This window comes from Carassius carassius, chromosome 39 (assembly GCF_963082965.1).
Source record: "Carassius carassius chromosome 39, fCarCar2.1, whole genome shotgun sequence".
Lineage (NCBI taxonomy): Eukaryota > Metazoa > Chordata > Actinopteri > Cypriniformes > Cyprinidae > Carassius > Carassius carassius.
The window spans coordinates 18546288-18562913 of NC_081793.1; the positions used below are offsets into that span (position 1 = coordinate 18546288).

At 37.5% G+C, this 16626-nt stretch overlaps 1 protein-coding gene across 11 annotated transcripts in view; it reads left to right on the top strand.

Moving 5' to 3' along the window:
• LOC132121547 (voltage-dependent T-type calcium channel subunit alpha-1G-like) overlaps positions 1 to 16626 on the top strand; it is a 130545-nt gene that overhangs the window by 16076 nt on the left and 97843 nt on the right. For all 11 annotated transcript variants that reach the window (XM_059531050.1, XM_059531049.1, XM_059531054.1 and 8 more), the window contains exons 3-4: positions 6764 to 6861; positions 13428 to 13587. In XM_059531050.1, the coding sequence (XP_059387033.1) occupies positions 6764 to 6861; positions 13428 to 13587 (258 nt within the window). The remainder of the gene's footprint in view (positions 1 to 6763; positions 6862 to 13427; positions 13588 to 16626) is intronic.

Consider the following 16626-nt stretch of genomic DNA (forward strand, 5'->3'; position numbering starts at 1 on the left):
TTTTCTTTTTTTTTCTTTTGGAGAACGTTCTGATGCAGTTATTGTAATAAATCACAAGTCTTAAAATCAATTTAGCCTGCTTACTATGTGAATAAATTTGTGTTGGTGGTTCAACTGGATGCCTCAGTTTCCAAAACTCCCTTCACTCAGACACTGTTTTGCTGAATCTTCTGTTCCCTTCAATCTGAGGTGAGCCAGACAGCTTATAGAAGTTGAAAGATCTTGGCTGCTGTGCTCTGGATCGTATGTCTTTTTGTGTCTCATCTGCAGAGACATTGAGGGCGAGCCTACTCTCTTCTCTATCTTTCAAAGCAATCCCTTAGAAAATGCAGACCCTCAATACACCCCACCAAGACAAAGCATCAGTTTCAGATACCCGCAGTGGTTTGGCAACTTCTGCTGACTCTGCTCTTTTCCTATGCACAGTCTTCACACACACTGAGTTAAAAACACAAAACATTCCAAATTTATTGTGACAGTATCTTCATGTATTGTTTCAAGACTTTCTTAAATGCTCTGAGACAGAAAAGCTTTTGTGATTTTTAACAAGAGATTGGCTATAAAGGCATTTCTAGAATTTCTTCTAGCATACGTTGCCATAACCTTGATGGAAGTGAGTTTTACGAGTTTTTCCATAATGCTCTACCAAATGTTGCATACTTTGACAAGGAACCAAAATGTTATTATTTCAGGCATTATTCTCTCGTGTATTTTTCTCTCTACTACAGAACTGCACAAAGTGTTCATGTTGTGCAGTCATGTGCCAACTTTGGCCTAGAGAGGAAACAGATACAAGAGAAATGTGGTCTTTTATTTTTGCTTAAATATTTCTCCTTTATTGGAGAACCTGGTGTTTTTACACTATTAGTTTTTATCAGTCTCTCTAATGATATGCTGAATGTTATGTACCTCATCTGGGATATGATGTATGTTTAGTCTGGAAGCTTCACCATTAAGGCCAGGAACAAATGTTTTAATCTTCTGTATTTTCCTTTAGCTTCCTCATTCCACTAATTCTAAAGCCCAGTCTAAGTATTTACTTCTTGTTGTCTTTCTCTCCCACTTTTATATTCATCTTATACTTCCACATCTTCTTCCCCCTTCCCCTTTTCCTTCACCTTCTCCAGTATCGTTGGCTTCTTGACAGGTAGTAGGCTGATAACAGGCTCTTACTGTCTTCCTGGAGGCATTTTATTTTTTTTTAACTTAGAAAGACCCCTTAACTCACTTTTTCTCTTCTTGCTTTTAAACCCAGCAAGCTGACCCTGAGAGCCAGGATTGACTAACGTAATACTTCACTATTAAAAAAAATTAAATAAAAAACAACAACAACATTGCAGTTATTTGAAGATTTTCTTCACTTTAATAGGAAGAATAATTTTATCTATCTCTTAAAGGTCTTTTCACATGAATGTCTTGGTGAGAAAATGGTGATGATTTACTTTCCTTTCTGGGTTGGTTGACCTGACATGTATTCTGTTTCATGTAGACAGCTGTCAGTTTCTGGTCAAGTCACTAGTTCTAAGGCTAGCACAACCTGTCAACATAATTCCCATTGTTCATGTCAAGAAAGCTGACAGTTACTGTCTTCTGTGTGACTGTCACCAGAACATGCTCAGTTGGACCTCTTTAGATGCTTTCACAAGCCCACTGCTCAAACCTTCAACATTATGTAATGAAGTTTACTTTTTTATTTGTACTTTGATGTCAAACAACTATCGGACTACACAGCACTGCGTCAAGTCAAATACACTTTGTTTTTCCTTGATTAACTCCTTAGGTATCGAAATTTGCTACCAAACTACAAGACATTTTTTGATACTCTATGGTATCGAGGCAACTCTGTCAGTGCCTAAAAAATATCAAAATATTGTCATGAACCACATCTCCAGTGCTAAAAGAGTCTCCTTAGGCCTGAATGAGGATTCCGTGCTTAGGTACAAAAGTCTTCAGGAATACCATTTGGCTGGGAAGCTGTTGATGACACTGGACAGCATCCAGTGCTTTCATCTTAGGAGTTCTTCTCATATTTGTAAATGGAGACGCCTGGAGCTGATATCGCAGTCATTCACAGATACAAACAGATGGCTGAGAGCATCCACACATCCATTAGGTTAAGATCCATGTACTAATCTGAAGGGAAAGAGAATGACAGGAAAGTATTTGCTATTACTAACTGTATTTTAGGAGAGTTGTTTAAATAATAGCTTTGAAATAATAGCTTTGAAATAATAAGCGATAGTATACCTAAAAATCATTCACTCACTCATGGTGTTTAAGTCTGCATGACTTTTTATGATGATTTAATATTGATTTTGCAGGTCTTTTGAAGCTTGAAAGTCCCCATATACCATACTTGTACACTCTTCAAGTAAAGGTATCACTTTAGTTTCCCCTTTGCTTTGGTAATTTTTATGAAATATTCAGGCTTTATATGTTGGCCATAGTCACTCACACTGTTTGAAAAAAAAAGTGTATTCTAAGAAATCTCACCATTGTCATCTGCTGTTTCAATTCTTAATCGAGCCACTGTCCATATGAAAGAGAGGAGAATCCAAATGTCCCCCTCTGTTTTTGATTTAATGATGCTGCTTCGGCTGTGTCCAGACCCGCTGCTGACACACATAATGTTCAGACCCCGACCTTGTCAATAGGACAAGGCAAGGACAAAACATTTTGAACAAAGGTTATCAAACGGTTCCTCAAGGAAAAGGCCAGTTACAGGTCCCCTTCATTCATTTATTTTCGACCCGTCAAAGGAACGCACTTTAGCTGAGGCACACAGAGCAAATCTGATTTCCTCTTTATCCACTCGAGTTATATGTCTGCATTAACTTCCATTATGATTATTATTCTGTAAAGCAACCACGGGGCCTTACAATGGGTCATACAGTAGTCTCAAGGGGAAAGAAAGAGAGGAAAAAAGAAGAAAAGAACAAAAACCTGACTATTCCTCATTAAAATGTTGGGAAGGGTAGTGTCGCTTTCTTAGACATTCTTTCCTGCCTTATGTGTTGGGGTATTGTTTTAACTTCTAGTTGAGAAGCAGAAAGAAACTTGTCATTTTGCTGTTCTGAATTCGAAGCTAGGGGCAGATTATTCTGTTTCGACCATAGTAAATCAATCTGTCCCGTCCCATAAAAACAGTAAAGCACCCTTGACGGCAGTTGTCTCTGAGAGCTTGTTGAGAGAGAAATAAATAGAGAAGTACAAGGCAGAAATATAAAACTAAAGAGAAATATTGTATGTTGGAATCTCTCTTTTGGTCCCTGTTTGTGAGCTGAGACAACTAGACAAGCCCCATGAAATCAAACAGGAAGTTTTGTAGCTTTTAGTCCACACTTGTTAGCTCTGAGGCGATCTGTATGCTAGAGTTTTCCTAAAGTTTAGAAAAATAGCTTTTAGCAGATTCAGCTAAAACGGAGCAGAAAGCATTTGTGAACACTACCTTTTTAACATTTTTTATATTTTTGAAAGAAGTCTCTTATGCTCATACATTTATTTGATCAAAATAAAGTAAAAACTGTGATATTTTGATTATTACAATTTAAAATAACAGTTTTCTATTTTAAAATATTATGTCTGATTTGCTGCTTAAAAACATCTTATTTTTATTTGTATTTGTTTGGAAACAGTTACATTTTAATACACTTCCTACTGACAGCTGGATGCCAGTAAGTTACTATAAAATGTTTACAGTATTATCGCTGTATTTACAGTATTTACTGTATTTTACAGTATTGCCATATTGTCATTAACAGTGTTAGTACAGTTGAGTTTATTTTCATTTAGTTTAAACCTTTTTTACCTGTAAAGAAAAGGTAAATTGTTGTAGAGTACTGAAATCCTTTTTTTTTCTTACCATCCCAACCCCATAAAATCGCAATAATTCATGAGCATTAGTTCCTTGGAGAAATCTCCTGTAAAAGACAGAGACACAACAGCATTTTAGTGTTATTATAGTTTGATAAAAATTCTACCATACAAAAACTGAATTTACCTTTTTTAATCAAATAAACATGAATAATATTTGTTAGCAAAACTTGCTATATTAATATATTGCTTGCCCGTTCCTCCTCTTTAAGATGTCAAGTTCTTCAATGTCAAGTTCTGTGAGTTAGTGGAGAACATTAACTTACCAGTCAATGTTATAATCCATACTATGGCATTCACAAGAAGAGGTTCCAAAATACACCTTTGACGTTGCAGATGACATCCAGAATACAAACTTGAAAATAAACAAAAAATGTACTTGAAAATATTTTTTAAAATCTCCACTTAAACAATGGTGTTGCCTAACTCACTTTACCTCAGTATTTTATGTTAGTTCCCTGTTAAGGTTAAGTAACAGCTCGCCAGATTAGCTATCTTGAAATAAAGTTTATTTTGGTTAATATTGGTGACATTAACTTACTCATACTTTGCTGTTTACAGTAAAATACTGTATACATATTTTATCATATCATATTTTACAGTATCTTACTGTGTATATGACCGTAAAATACTGTTCAAATGACAAAAATCAGTTGAAGTGTACCTCTGATTAGCAATAGTAAATCAAATTCAAAGAAAGAACAAACATTTTGATGTTTTCTAATAACTGCATCAACACAGCGGACAAAACTTGTGTTGCTAACATTATGCTAAACTGTACTAGTCTCCCTTTGTCATACAGATGCACTGTATAAATGTATTTGTGGTTGGTCTAAAACAAGATACAAGAAATAAGACAAATAATTTAATTTGCATGGACAGATTGAGAAGGAAAGTGAGGATAGATTATGTGTTCGTGTGTTGTTTGGGGTATCTCCCTTCTGTTTCTTAACGGAGAGCTGATTGTTCAGAAGTGAACCTCCTCTGAAACTCACCTCATTAACCTGCCAGGTGTTGGAATACACCAAGGTCTGATTGAACTGCAGCCAAGACGGCTGCTTTGAAGACCACAAGGGAGTAGGACAGGAAGGAAACAGAGAGCGAGATACTGAGAGAGAAGCATGAAGCATCTGAAATGCTGCATGTACTCTGTTGCAACCTTTTTATGTAAACCCTCAAATATTGCATTGATCATACAGAATAAAATCTGGTAGATAATGTATAAAATGAAGTATGTCCCAAAAGAGCTGGTATTTCTAATGCTGCAGGAATTTAAATGTCTTTCAGTCCTTTCAATAGTCTGTTGCGGAGCTGTGCAAATAAGACACAACAGCACGCTAGCTCTCTCTCTCTCTCGAGTGCAGATCGATTCGAGCGGATCTCTCATGGATGTGGAAGGCCACACTTGTTTTTAATCCAAGACCCTTGGCTCACTCATACTTTTCCTATTATAGTGACCTCACAACTGGTATTGTATACGCAGCGTGGAGCTGTTGTTGATCGTGCGACCATGTTTTCAAGAAACAGAATGATTCTGGGAAGGTGTGTCATCCTTCACCGCGGCTGTTCCAAACACAAACAGATAACAGAAGTGAGGTCTATGTTCTGACTGGACAAACGCCCGGGCCTGACACTTCACTTTTTGTTTATGTGTTTGCGAGCGGCCATATTAGTGATTCATTTGTCTGTACGATAGAAATAAGAGGCTGTTGACAATATCACATTTACACACGTCCTCCTTGTTTAGACACATCCTACCTCACTGGGAACATTTTTGCGGAGTGTCCTCACACATGTCCTGTATCTCTTCTTCTTTACAGACATTTTGTCCTTTAAATAGACTGCTTTCTCTTTCTCTGTCCCTCTCTCTCAAATCTGCCCTTACTCCCTATACACTTCCTGTGTCCTCCTTCTCTTTCAATATTTTTGTGTTTTCTCTGTTCCCATTCCTTCAAATTTTAGTCATAGTCACCACTGTTATTATTTTTGCAGTCCAGTCGAAAGCAGGTTTCAATCAAGCCCAATCAGTGCCTTCAAAGCTGTTCTGCACATTTCAGGAGCAACAAAGTCAGAACACATTTCCTCACTGCCCTGCTTGGCTAATGGGGCTCGCACTGTTTGCACGTCACTGACTTCACTTGATCCATATTTGAAAGAATGGAGAAACACCCCAGATCATCCAGCTTTAATCTAAGCAGGCCATGTGACCGTGAGAACCATCATTAAAGTGCATATGCTTATCAACATCAGCTTTGTGTATTAACTTGATACATACTGTAATGCTAACTTTTTTTCCCCCCACTTTAAGTTGTTGTATGGCCAGAAACGGTTTTTGGGTTTGCAATTACACGGTTGCAAGCTCACAGGCGTACAGAGACACTCACTTTGTTTATTTTCTACAAAAACATGCGATTCTTTTATGTGCCTCACTCCGAAGTTCACATGTGCAGAGCAGCTGTGGATGTGTTTGTTTGCGAAAGCTCTACATTAACCTTCCTTCCACCTCTCTTGGACCTAATTGAAAACGATTCAGTGTAATTGTTTGATGAATCCTGATAACTTTCGATTGATCTACAGTATGGCGCTGGCAGTTCGGCAGAAAACACGCCACTAATGTGTCTGGGCTGTCAGTGTTTATTTGAAAATATTGCTGGCCTTTTACACTTTGCTGCCATGGTAAGGGATACATATGGAGGATATTAATCAGTTTAAAAATCAGATCAGTTTTTGCCTTCAGGTGATATTTAGAATTCCAATAAAAATCAAAATGTGGATTAATTAACAGATGCAATGCAAATGGGGGGTAATGTGTCTTCATTAGTGTATGCATACAATCAAATATCTTGCTTTATTAAAAGTTGAAACTTTTTTTATGTGTGTGTGTTTACAGGATGCTGGAATACTCTCTCAACCTGCAGAATGTTAGTTTCTCTGCGGTCCGAACGGTCAGAGTACTTCGACCTCTCCGGGCTATCAACCGAGTACCCAGTGAGTACAATATCAGCAACCAAATGCACTTTTCCAAATGCTCTTGCTAACATTAGTTAACTACAGTAGTTTACATGAAATAACAATGAAAAATATATTAGTCTTTTAATTTTCATTTCAACATTTACTAACACGTTAGGTAAACCAAAGGTTTTAATTGTTAATATTATTTAATGGGCCTGAATTAACATGAACCAACAAAGAACAGTTGTTATTGTTGTTTTTTTTTTTTAGATAAGTAACTTTAAACAAACTTTAAACAATACTTTAACAAATGCATTTTTCATTGTTAGTTAAGGCAATAGCTAAAGTTATAGAAATGGAATATTATTATAAAATGTTAGACATACCTGAATAAATCAGTGTTTTTGTAAACAAATTGGTTAACTAGATAACTCAATCAGTCACTAAAAGGCAAAAACAAAACAAAAACCTACCTGAATGGATCTTTGTTTATGAATGAATTGGTTAAGTAAATGATTCAGTGAGTCATTCAAAGGCAGGTGCTTATTTTGTTCATGAGTGAATTAATGATTTTGGTTGAATCGTTTAAATGAATGGCTCAATAATTCACTTATAAAGACAGTCACTTGTTGCCGTCTTCTGGTGTCATTATGTAACTTGCATAAAGATTCAATAGTGTCTGGAATGCGCAAAAACATTAATACTCAGTAATAATACAGTAACGTTGTATTAAAGTTGTATACAGAGTAATAAAAGTTAAATACTGTACACACACACAAATACTGTGTATATATGTATATATATATATATATATATATATATATATATATATATATATATATTATTATTATTAGGGGTGTAACGGTACACAAAAATCACGGTTCGGTACGTACCTCGGTTTTAAAGTCACGGTTCGGTTCATTTTCGGTACAGTAAGGGAAAGAAATGCAAACATTAAACTGCAGGTTGTTTATTACTATAAACTTTTTTTTAACAATTTGTTTACAATTTTTAAAAAAAAATTTACAATAATTTTTAATAAAATATATATAAAATAAAAAAAGAATAAGAAATAAAATACAGCTGCGAAGTTCTCCACTAAATAAAATACTCTCAGTCTCAAACCAATATCATATAATAAAATATAATGAAAATTATAAATAAATAACTATGATTACAGTGCAGCATTACCAATCCCAGCTTGGACGCCTGCTCATATTTAAAAAATATATATAACTTTTCCAAAGTGTAAAGTGCAACATGAACAGTTTCAGTTTTTAGACCTGCTCAGATTTGGTTATTGCGTTGGACCAATCGATATTAATAGCAAAGGTCTGTTTAAATGCCGACGGGAGCTGCGTTTGAATTACAATCGTTTTTTCCCTAGTTGTAGTGATGTTCACACTCACGTGATGCCTTTTGAAAACCTTAGGCCGGTGACACACTGGCATATTGCACCTGTCAAACATAGTCTATTTTGCCGTCAATACTGTTGATGGTGTCCTTTATCAGTAGGCTTTATATTTATGCTCAACATGAATTATAGATAGTGTTGTCGTGAAGACAAGATCCTGGTCTGTCGGCGGCCTCCCTCCATGTCACCAGCAGCAGCGCGCTAATATATATATATATATATATATATATATATATATATATATATATATATAACCACAATCATACACCATGATTGAATGTTCAAGTAAGCTACATTTGAAACAGAAAATAGGAATTCAGAACTTAATTCAATGTATTAATTCCCTGCATTCAATCAAAGAGTTTATTGAATGAATAATGTTCTATGTTAAATTAGATTATTTAAACACTGTGGTCAATTTAATCAACATCTGAATGAGAAACGTTGCCTGGGCTCAGTCATATACCATTCATACTATTTTGCGGACTTTAGATTTATAGATAATTTTCCTCTTTAGTGCACACACACACACACACACACACACACACACACACACACACACACACACACACACATAAACAATAAGAAAGACTGGCGCTCTCTCTCATACACACACACTCTTACTCTCTAAGGCCAGGTGATGATATTTTATTGGCCACATCTTTATATACCGGATATTTTAATCATCCTCCATGCCAAGGAGATGCCCGTGGTTCCCCTGCGGCTCTTATTTCACAAGGAGCCATGTCTGGCCGATTCTGCTTAATGTCCCTATTTGTGGAGAGTAGTAAAATGTATATTGACCAATGGAAGCATTTAGCTGGAATGTTTTGACTAGCCCATGTGGGGTCCTGTTCAGTTCTCACCCCTCTGGATACGGTTAAGTATGTCTATCAATCCGACAGACAAACTGCACTCTTTCTGGGGGGGGTGGGGTTGGGTCTCAAATGGTGTCCAGGTGCCTGCTTTCTTGTTCATTTAGGAGACGAGTGCATCCCTTCCCATCACGATTAATAAATAATGAATACCTGTGCTGATCAGAGACGGGAATGAAGTAGTAGCAGACAGCCTAATTCATTATTCTGGAGCCACCCAAACTAATTAAAGGTATAATATTTGCATTAATGTGCAGATTATTTTATCTGTGGTTCGCTTGCTGTGGATCATCACTGGGGAAATGGGTGACAGATTTTTGTTGAACCTGTTTGTCATTTTTCACCTTTTTTCCCCCAAGCACTAATCTGAACAAAACAAGAGAGAAAGAGAGAAAAACATAACAGGAGTTGAACTCAAATCATCAATCATTAGACTGTCAAGCTGGAAACTAAAGCAGAATGTCATAAACATTTTGGAATTCTTTTTGACAGCAAAGTATTAGAATAAATTGATATTGGTGGACTTGTCCACTCTACAAGACCTTTCAGCAACTAGGGTCTAAATGTATTTATTTTTTTATTTTTTCAAAAATTCAATATGGCGTCTAACCTGAGGTCTATGTGTGAGCTTGTAATTTCCAGAGTCATGTCAGTCCCACTCTGTGTTTCACATCACCTTCTATTTCCTCTATACTTTTTGGCTGTCCAGTTGTCTTAATCAACATCACACTGTTGTTCTCCACACCCATGGCTTGATTGACGAAGAGAAGGCACAAAACTGTCAGTAAATGACAAACATGTTCCCTCACAAATCAAAATACTCAACACTGCTACAACTGGCTCACTCTGCTTTGTATTTGGTTTGCAGGTGTGAAAAACAGTGTCTGAAAAGGTTTGTAAAATGTAGACAGACCACTATTCGTGCCTTTTCAGTCACACCCCCCCCCCACCCACCCAAGAAGGTGGATTAGTCTGTCAGAAAGTCTTGAGCTCTTTTTCATGTCATCTTCTGGATTAGAATTCACTGTGATTCCACACTTGAGGGCGGTTGAAGGTTAATTGGAAATCCATCCACCTGGTTGCCCACTTGTGTATTCTATTATTATTTGGGGCGAGGAACAACATCATGTCGTATGTCTGCCAGCGGTGACGTTACGGTCATCATTTTTTGAAGGCCAGCAGTAATTGGAGTGGTGGACATATATACATTGGTGAGAGGCAGGACGGCACTACTGGAGAGAAAGAGATGCAGACACAGGAAGACAGAAACTGATAAATTTGTCCACCACATGAGTGACCATTTCTAAGAATTGTGAAAATTATGAAGATGAGAGTGTGGCAGTGCGACAAAAATAAAATAAAATTATGACATTTAAAATAATTAATTTATAAATATTTAATATATATGCAGTGTATCAAAAACCCATGGAATGGATGGATGATGGATGGATGGCAGTTTTTGGTAAGATATTAATCAATATATTGTTATCGTTAGTTATCTTTTTAACATCAGGGCATTTATGAGTGATGTAGAAATGAAATCAGTGGGTTGTCCTTTTACAACCTTATTGAATTAATATTTAGAAGATTTAGCTTTTTGTCTCTTTCGTTAAGTCTTCTGCCAAGTATCATCATCCTTTTACAACACTAGACTCCTGTGTTTGTGGTTTTCATATCCCCTCAACCTATTTTAATTTTTTAATTAAACCTACAGAGAAGCTGCTCTTTTATTATCTGTGGAAGCTTAAGAGAAATAAATAGAAAACATGGTTATGATCCCTTTTTTTCCCCCTGTGCTTTGTTATTGAGCTTGTTTGGTGCATGTGGAGGACTCCAAAGGGCAGGGTATCCCAGGGGTCTTCTTCATAACACTGGGGCCCGGGCACATTGTGTGGCCCGGGAGACTTTCTTTTTAACAGAACAGAACAGCTATGGCAGGGTATTTACAGTCTGCCCTTGGGGAATACGCTCTCCTAAATAATCTTTTCAGGAGGAGTTTAGCCACCTGCAGAGAGTGAGACTTTTGCATTAGTGAATTGCTTTAGACTGACATAGCAGGGTCAGATAAGGAAACTGTTTTAAGGAAATTTTTTACAAGATTTCATTTATCTGTCAGTATCGGTGCCAATGCAGTGAAAAGGAAAATTAGGATTGGCATTTATGGTAGGTGTTGAAAAGGACTTTAGATGGTTAAATAATCATATAAAGAAGTAGTATGGCATTTTTTGTTTTCTTTTAAAGAGAAAAATAAATGTAACCCATTTTATTTATTATTATTATTATTTTTTTACTGAAATCATCGCGAGCTGATTGATTAATGAATTCAAAATTTGACAAATTCTGTGACATTCCATGTTGAATTCTGTTTTTATGATTGGATAAAGACTACAGTACACTGCATAATTTTCCCGCTTATCATGTGTCCACTTGCCTAATGTAAATATAAAGGTGAAAGGGCCAGTGTAATGCAAATATACCGTATTTTTCGGTTCAGTCCAAAAATACGTCATGACGAGGGAAAAACATATATAAGTCGCACTGGACTATAAGTCGCATTTATTTAGAACCAAGCACCAAGAGAAATCATTACCGTCTACAGCCGCGAGAGGGCGCTCTATGTTTTCAGTGTAGACTACAGGAGCACTGAGCAGCATAGAGCGCCCTCTCGTGGCTGTAGACGGTAATGTTTTCTCTTGGTTCATTTCTCTCGGTTCATGTCAAATTAATTTGGATAAATAAGTCGCACCTGACTATAAGCCGCAGGACCAGCCAAACTATGAAAAAAGTGCGACTTATAGTCCGGAAAATACGGTAGTTGAAAGGTCTGGTTGAGGATCTCGTCACCGGATTCATCTGACTGATCTCGCGAGACCTTGTGCCACGAGATCTCGTCACACCCCTACTGGATACCTGTTTGAATTCCAGTTCATTTGAATGGCATTTGCTCAGCTGTTACACAATGTAAAATCTGCCATTATTGTTCATGAGGCTCAGCCAGTCAGCTGAGTATTAAATGCCATGTGACTGTTGACTTTACATATTTTGTATCATGTATACCTGTGCTACAATATATTTTAGAAAATTAAACAATTCCTTGAGTTTTATACATATTTTGGAAATCTAAGTAATAAAATGAGTCGACTAGTGACATTAATGATGAAAATAGACTAAAGTTAGCTCAACCTCCAGCTCTGACAGTCCATGATCGTATTGTGAGGAAACTCACATGGCCTGGCATTCCATTTGTCAGGCTTCTTAAAGTACCTAAATTCAGGAAGGTGATTTTCTCCAATGAAATACACCTGGCTCCCTGTGGGGAATTACCTTTCAGTTTGTAAGGGACACGGATCTGTGCCACTGTCACTGATTCAATGCTTGTTAAGCCCTTACATGGCAAGCTTAGCTGAATTGCTGTGCTAGGATGAACTCCACAGTCATTTGGAGTCACTAATGGCTGAAGTTAGGAAGTGATTTTCTCTGCAGAAATCTCAGAGCTGTGGATTATCCACGAGAAATGCTTCGTAATTGGAAGGAACACTCGGAGACCTCAATTGTCGTTCTGAACTCACCACTTCCTAATTACAAGGAAATAGATGCAGGCTGATAAACACTCACAAAACGCCACAACGTTTCCTAAATCCTATATTTCGAGGCCTTGTTTCCATCAGGGCATCTCATTAGAAAAGAGTGAATTTAAGGGGCTAAAACCCATCTCGAAGACGATGGCTTTGAGAAATGCAGCATCTGCGAAATACTGAGCTCTGTAAACCCACACAGCACAGAGCCATTTTATGTGATGACACGGATCCTCTATTGTCATTCATTCCTGTTAATGCCTCAGTGCTTATCGCCACTCACTCTTCCTCCAAATGTGGAAATTACAGCCGGCCATAGTTATCATCCACAGAGTGCAGGCTGCCAGTGAGCACCGGCTGGATTACCCTGCTCCACCAATTACCCGCAAACCCTGTGCAGGAAATGATTTTCATCATTAATGCTCCAGTCAGCTGGCATTGTGGTTTGACACAGGGCAGATATATCAGGGAAGCCAGGGCAGCAGCAGTGTCTGAAAAACTGGATGTCAGCAGAGATTTTTACTGGCGCAGATAAACATTTGTACTGTAGCTCTACAATGAGCCTATATAAACGTGAAAGAGAGCAATAGTTTGTTCAGTGCATTATAGCGCTATAATTTCATATGTTTTACGAGAGCAGCATGCTTGTGGCAGTATTTGTTTATTATTACCACAATGTTTTTGTTTTTTGAGTGAGGAATGAAATAATACTACAGTTGCTCTTTCATTGTGTTGCAGGCATGAGGATCCTTGTGACGCTTCTGCTGGACACTCTCCCCATGCTGGGCAATGTGCTGCTGCTTTGCTTCTTTGTTTTCTTCATCTTTGGGATTGTAGGGGTCCAGCTGTGGGCCGGGCTTCTCCGAAACCGCTGCTTCCTCCCAGAAAACTTCTCCCTGTGAGTGTGATGGCTTGGGTTTTTAGTATTACAATCATGATATTTATTTACAAGTGACCTTAGGAGTCTTGGAATGAGAAGGTTTATAATGTGAGCACATTATTGTAATGTAAAGTAATTTTACTTATTTATAATTTAATTTTTTTTATTATTTTATATAAAAATATTTGATATGTGTGTATATACTGTGTATATGTGTGTATGTGTATGTGCGTATATATATATATATATATATATGTGTGTGTGTGTGTGTGTGTGTGTCCAGGGCTTGACATTAACACCCGCCAACCCGCCAAATGCGGGTGGATTTTGCTCGTGGCAGGTAACACAGTCACTCAAACTAGCCACTGTGGTGGGTTGAATAAATGTAGTGTTTTTAAAAGGCATCTGAAATAAGCCATATTGCAGTGTGAGCATATATATATATATATATATATATACAGTGTTGGGAGTAACAGAGTAATCTAATTAATTACTTTTCCCATCATTGCAATGCCTTTATCTTTACTGAGAATGTAAAGTGTCGCGTTACTACAATTTGGTTGAATAAAGCGCGAGGTGTCAGCAGCTGCCTGACACCGTTGCAAATCCAAGGATGATTGGCTGGGTGGGCGGTGCCCTGCTCACTCTGTCTCACTGCACGCTCAACCACTAAACACAAGGCGGCATCAGCGATAATGGCATTCTCAAACTGGAAGTACCGAAAAATAAAGGCAAGAATGTTTCTGTAACATGCACGCTATGCCCAGGAAAAAATACTTTATCCACGTCTGCTTCAAGCAACTCAAATCTTATGAACCAACTCACATCAACACATGCTAACATGTTACTGTACTGAATAGTTAATGCTGTGTTGAAACCAGACGCGACTTGCGCGAATAACTCCCATATTTGGACGCATGAACATTTTGAGTTCATATGCTTCATTCGCGTGTGAAATTAACTTCACAACATGGGGGGGCTTCTTCCAGTTGAGTTCATGCAGCATTTTCAACCACCATTTTTATTCAGATAATTTTCTAAATATTACTGTTATCGTGTCATGAAATGTAGTTTTAAAATTATTTCATGCGAGAATGTAGTTGTTTTAAACTCAAATATGCGATTTATTAAAAAATTTGTTTCGCCGATTTTCGGAGGTTGTCTATTCGCGTCTTTGTATTGACTTTTTTAACATTGAAATCACTCGCACCAGACGCTCTATTTGCGTCTGGTGTGAACGCACCTTAAGTTGCGATAGTGTTCTGTTTATTGTGCAGTAACTTTAGACCTAATATACAGTTACAGAGATTTGCACTAATGGCCAGGTTTCCCTTTGTTTCTTTTTACCCAAGTTTAAATTTGTTTGTCTTAATTTTGTACTTGAATTTTATTTTCAATATTTATTTTTATATGTTTTTGTTTCTGTGCATATCATATGGCAGGCTGCAATCTATTGAGTTCAAATAAATACAAAATTTTCTAAAATACTTAGTGTTTTTATTCTTCAATCAGTTAATATAAACATCTTATATATTAAATATGTTATATATATAAGGAATAGTAAAAAAAAAAGAAAGAATGAAATCATTTGCAAATCTCATAAATTTTATTAACAATAGAATATAGATAACATATCAAATGTTGAAGTGAGACATTTTTAAATGGCATGCCAAATATTTGCTCATTCTGGATTTCATGAGAACTACACATTCCAAAAAAGTTGGGACAGGTAGCAATAAGAGGCCAGAAAAGTTAAATGTACATATAAGGAACAGCTGGAGGACTCAGAGAAAAATCGAGTTTGAAGTTATCATAATCTACAGTACATAATATCATCCAAAGATTCAGAGAATCTGGAACAATCAAACTGGATGCCTGTGATCTTCAGGCCCTTAGACAGCACTGCATCACATACAGGAATGCTACTGTAATGGAAATCACAACATAGGCTCAGGAATACTTCCTGAAAACATTGTCGGTGAACACATTCCACCGTATCATTCGCCATTGCCGGCTAAAACTCTATAGGTCAAAAAAGAAGCCATATCTAAACATGATCCAGAAGCGCAGGCATTTTCTCTGGGCCAAGGCTCATTTAAAATGGTCTGTGGCAAAGTGGAAAACTGTTTAGTGGACAGACGAATCAAAATTTGAAGTTCTTTTTGGAAAACTGGGACGCCTCGTCATCCGGACTAAAGAGGACAAGGACAACCTAAGTTGTTATCAGCACTCAGTTCAGAAGCCTGCATCTCTGATGGTATGGGGATGCATGAGTGCGTGTGGCATGGGCAGCTTGCACATCTGGAAAGGCACCATCAATGCTGAAAGGTATAGAAAAAGTTCTAAAACAACATATGCTCCCATCCAGACATTGTCTCTTTCAGGGAAGACCTAGCATTTTCCAACATGACAATGCCAGACAACATACTGCATCAATTACAACTTCATGGCTGCATAGAAGAAGGATCTGGGTACTGAAATGGCCAGCCTGCAGTCCAGATCTTTCACCCATAGAAAACATTTGGTGCATCATGAAGAGGAAGATGCGACAAAGAAGACCTAAGACAGCTGAGTAACTAGAAGCCTGTATTAGGGCCGTTACATAGTCAACGCGAGAAACGCGAGCAAGCAACGCGAGCGACGCGCTCCCTTTCATAGTCTAAACAGTGGACGCAAGCGTCACGGGCGATGCGTGTATGCAATACACCACTCACGCAACAGGGGGTAGTAGAGTCGGGTGATATTAGTAGAGTTGGGTCGCGTGATATTCAGATCACAATGGCAACTGAAGAGGAGTGTATTCTGTTGCTGATTTTACATTTCTGTCTGTTTTTACTTTATCTATGGGTTTTCCCATCGCGGTTGCAACCTCTCTCCATGAATTTTCCAACGCTATTTTATTTGAATGTAATTGCGATGAACTATCGTATAAATGTGGATGAATACGTATAAGTTCGCATAATTTTTCCTCTTCGCCCGCCATTGTATTCAAACCTTCTTCTTCTGTAAACACAATATACTTGAATTAATGTACAATACTTGCAATGTCGCCCCCAC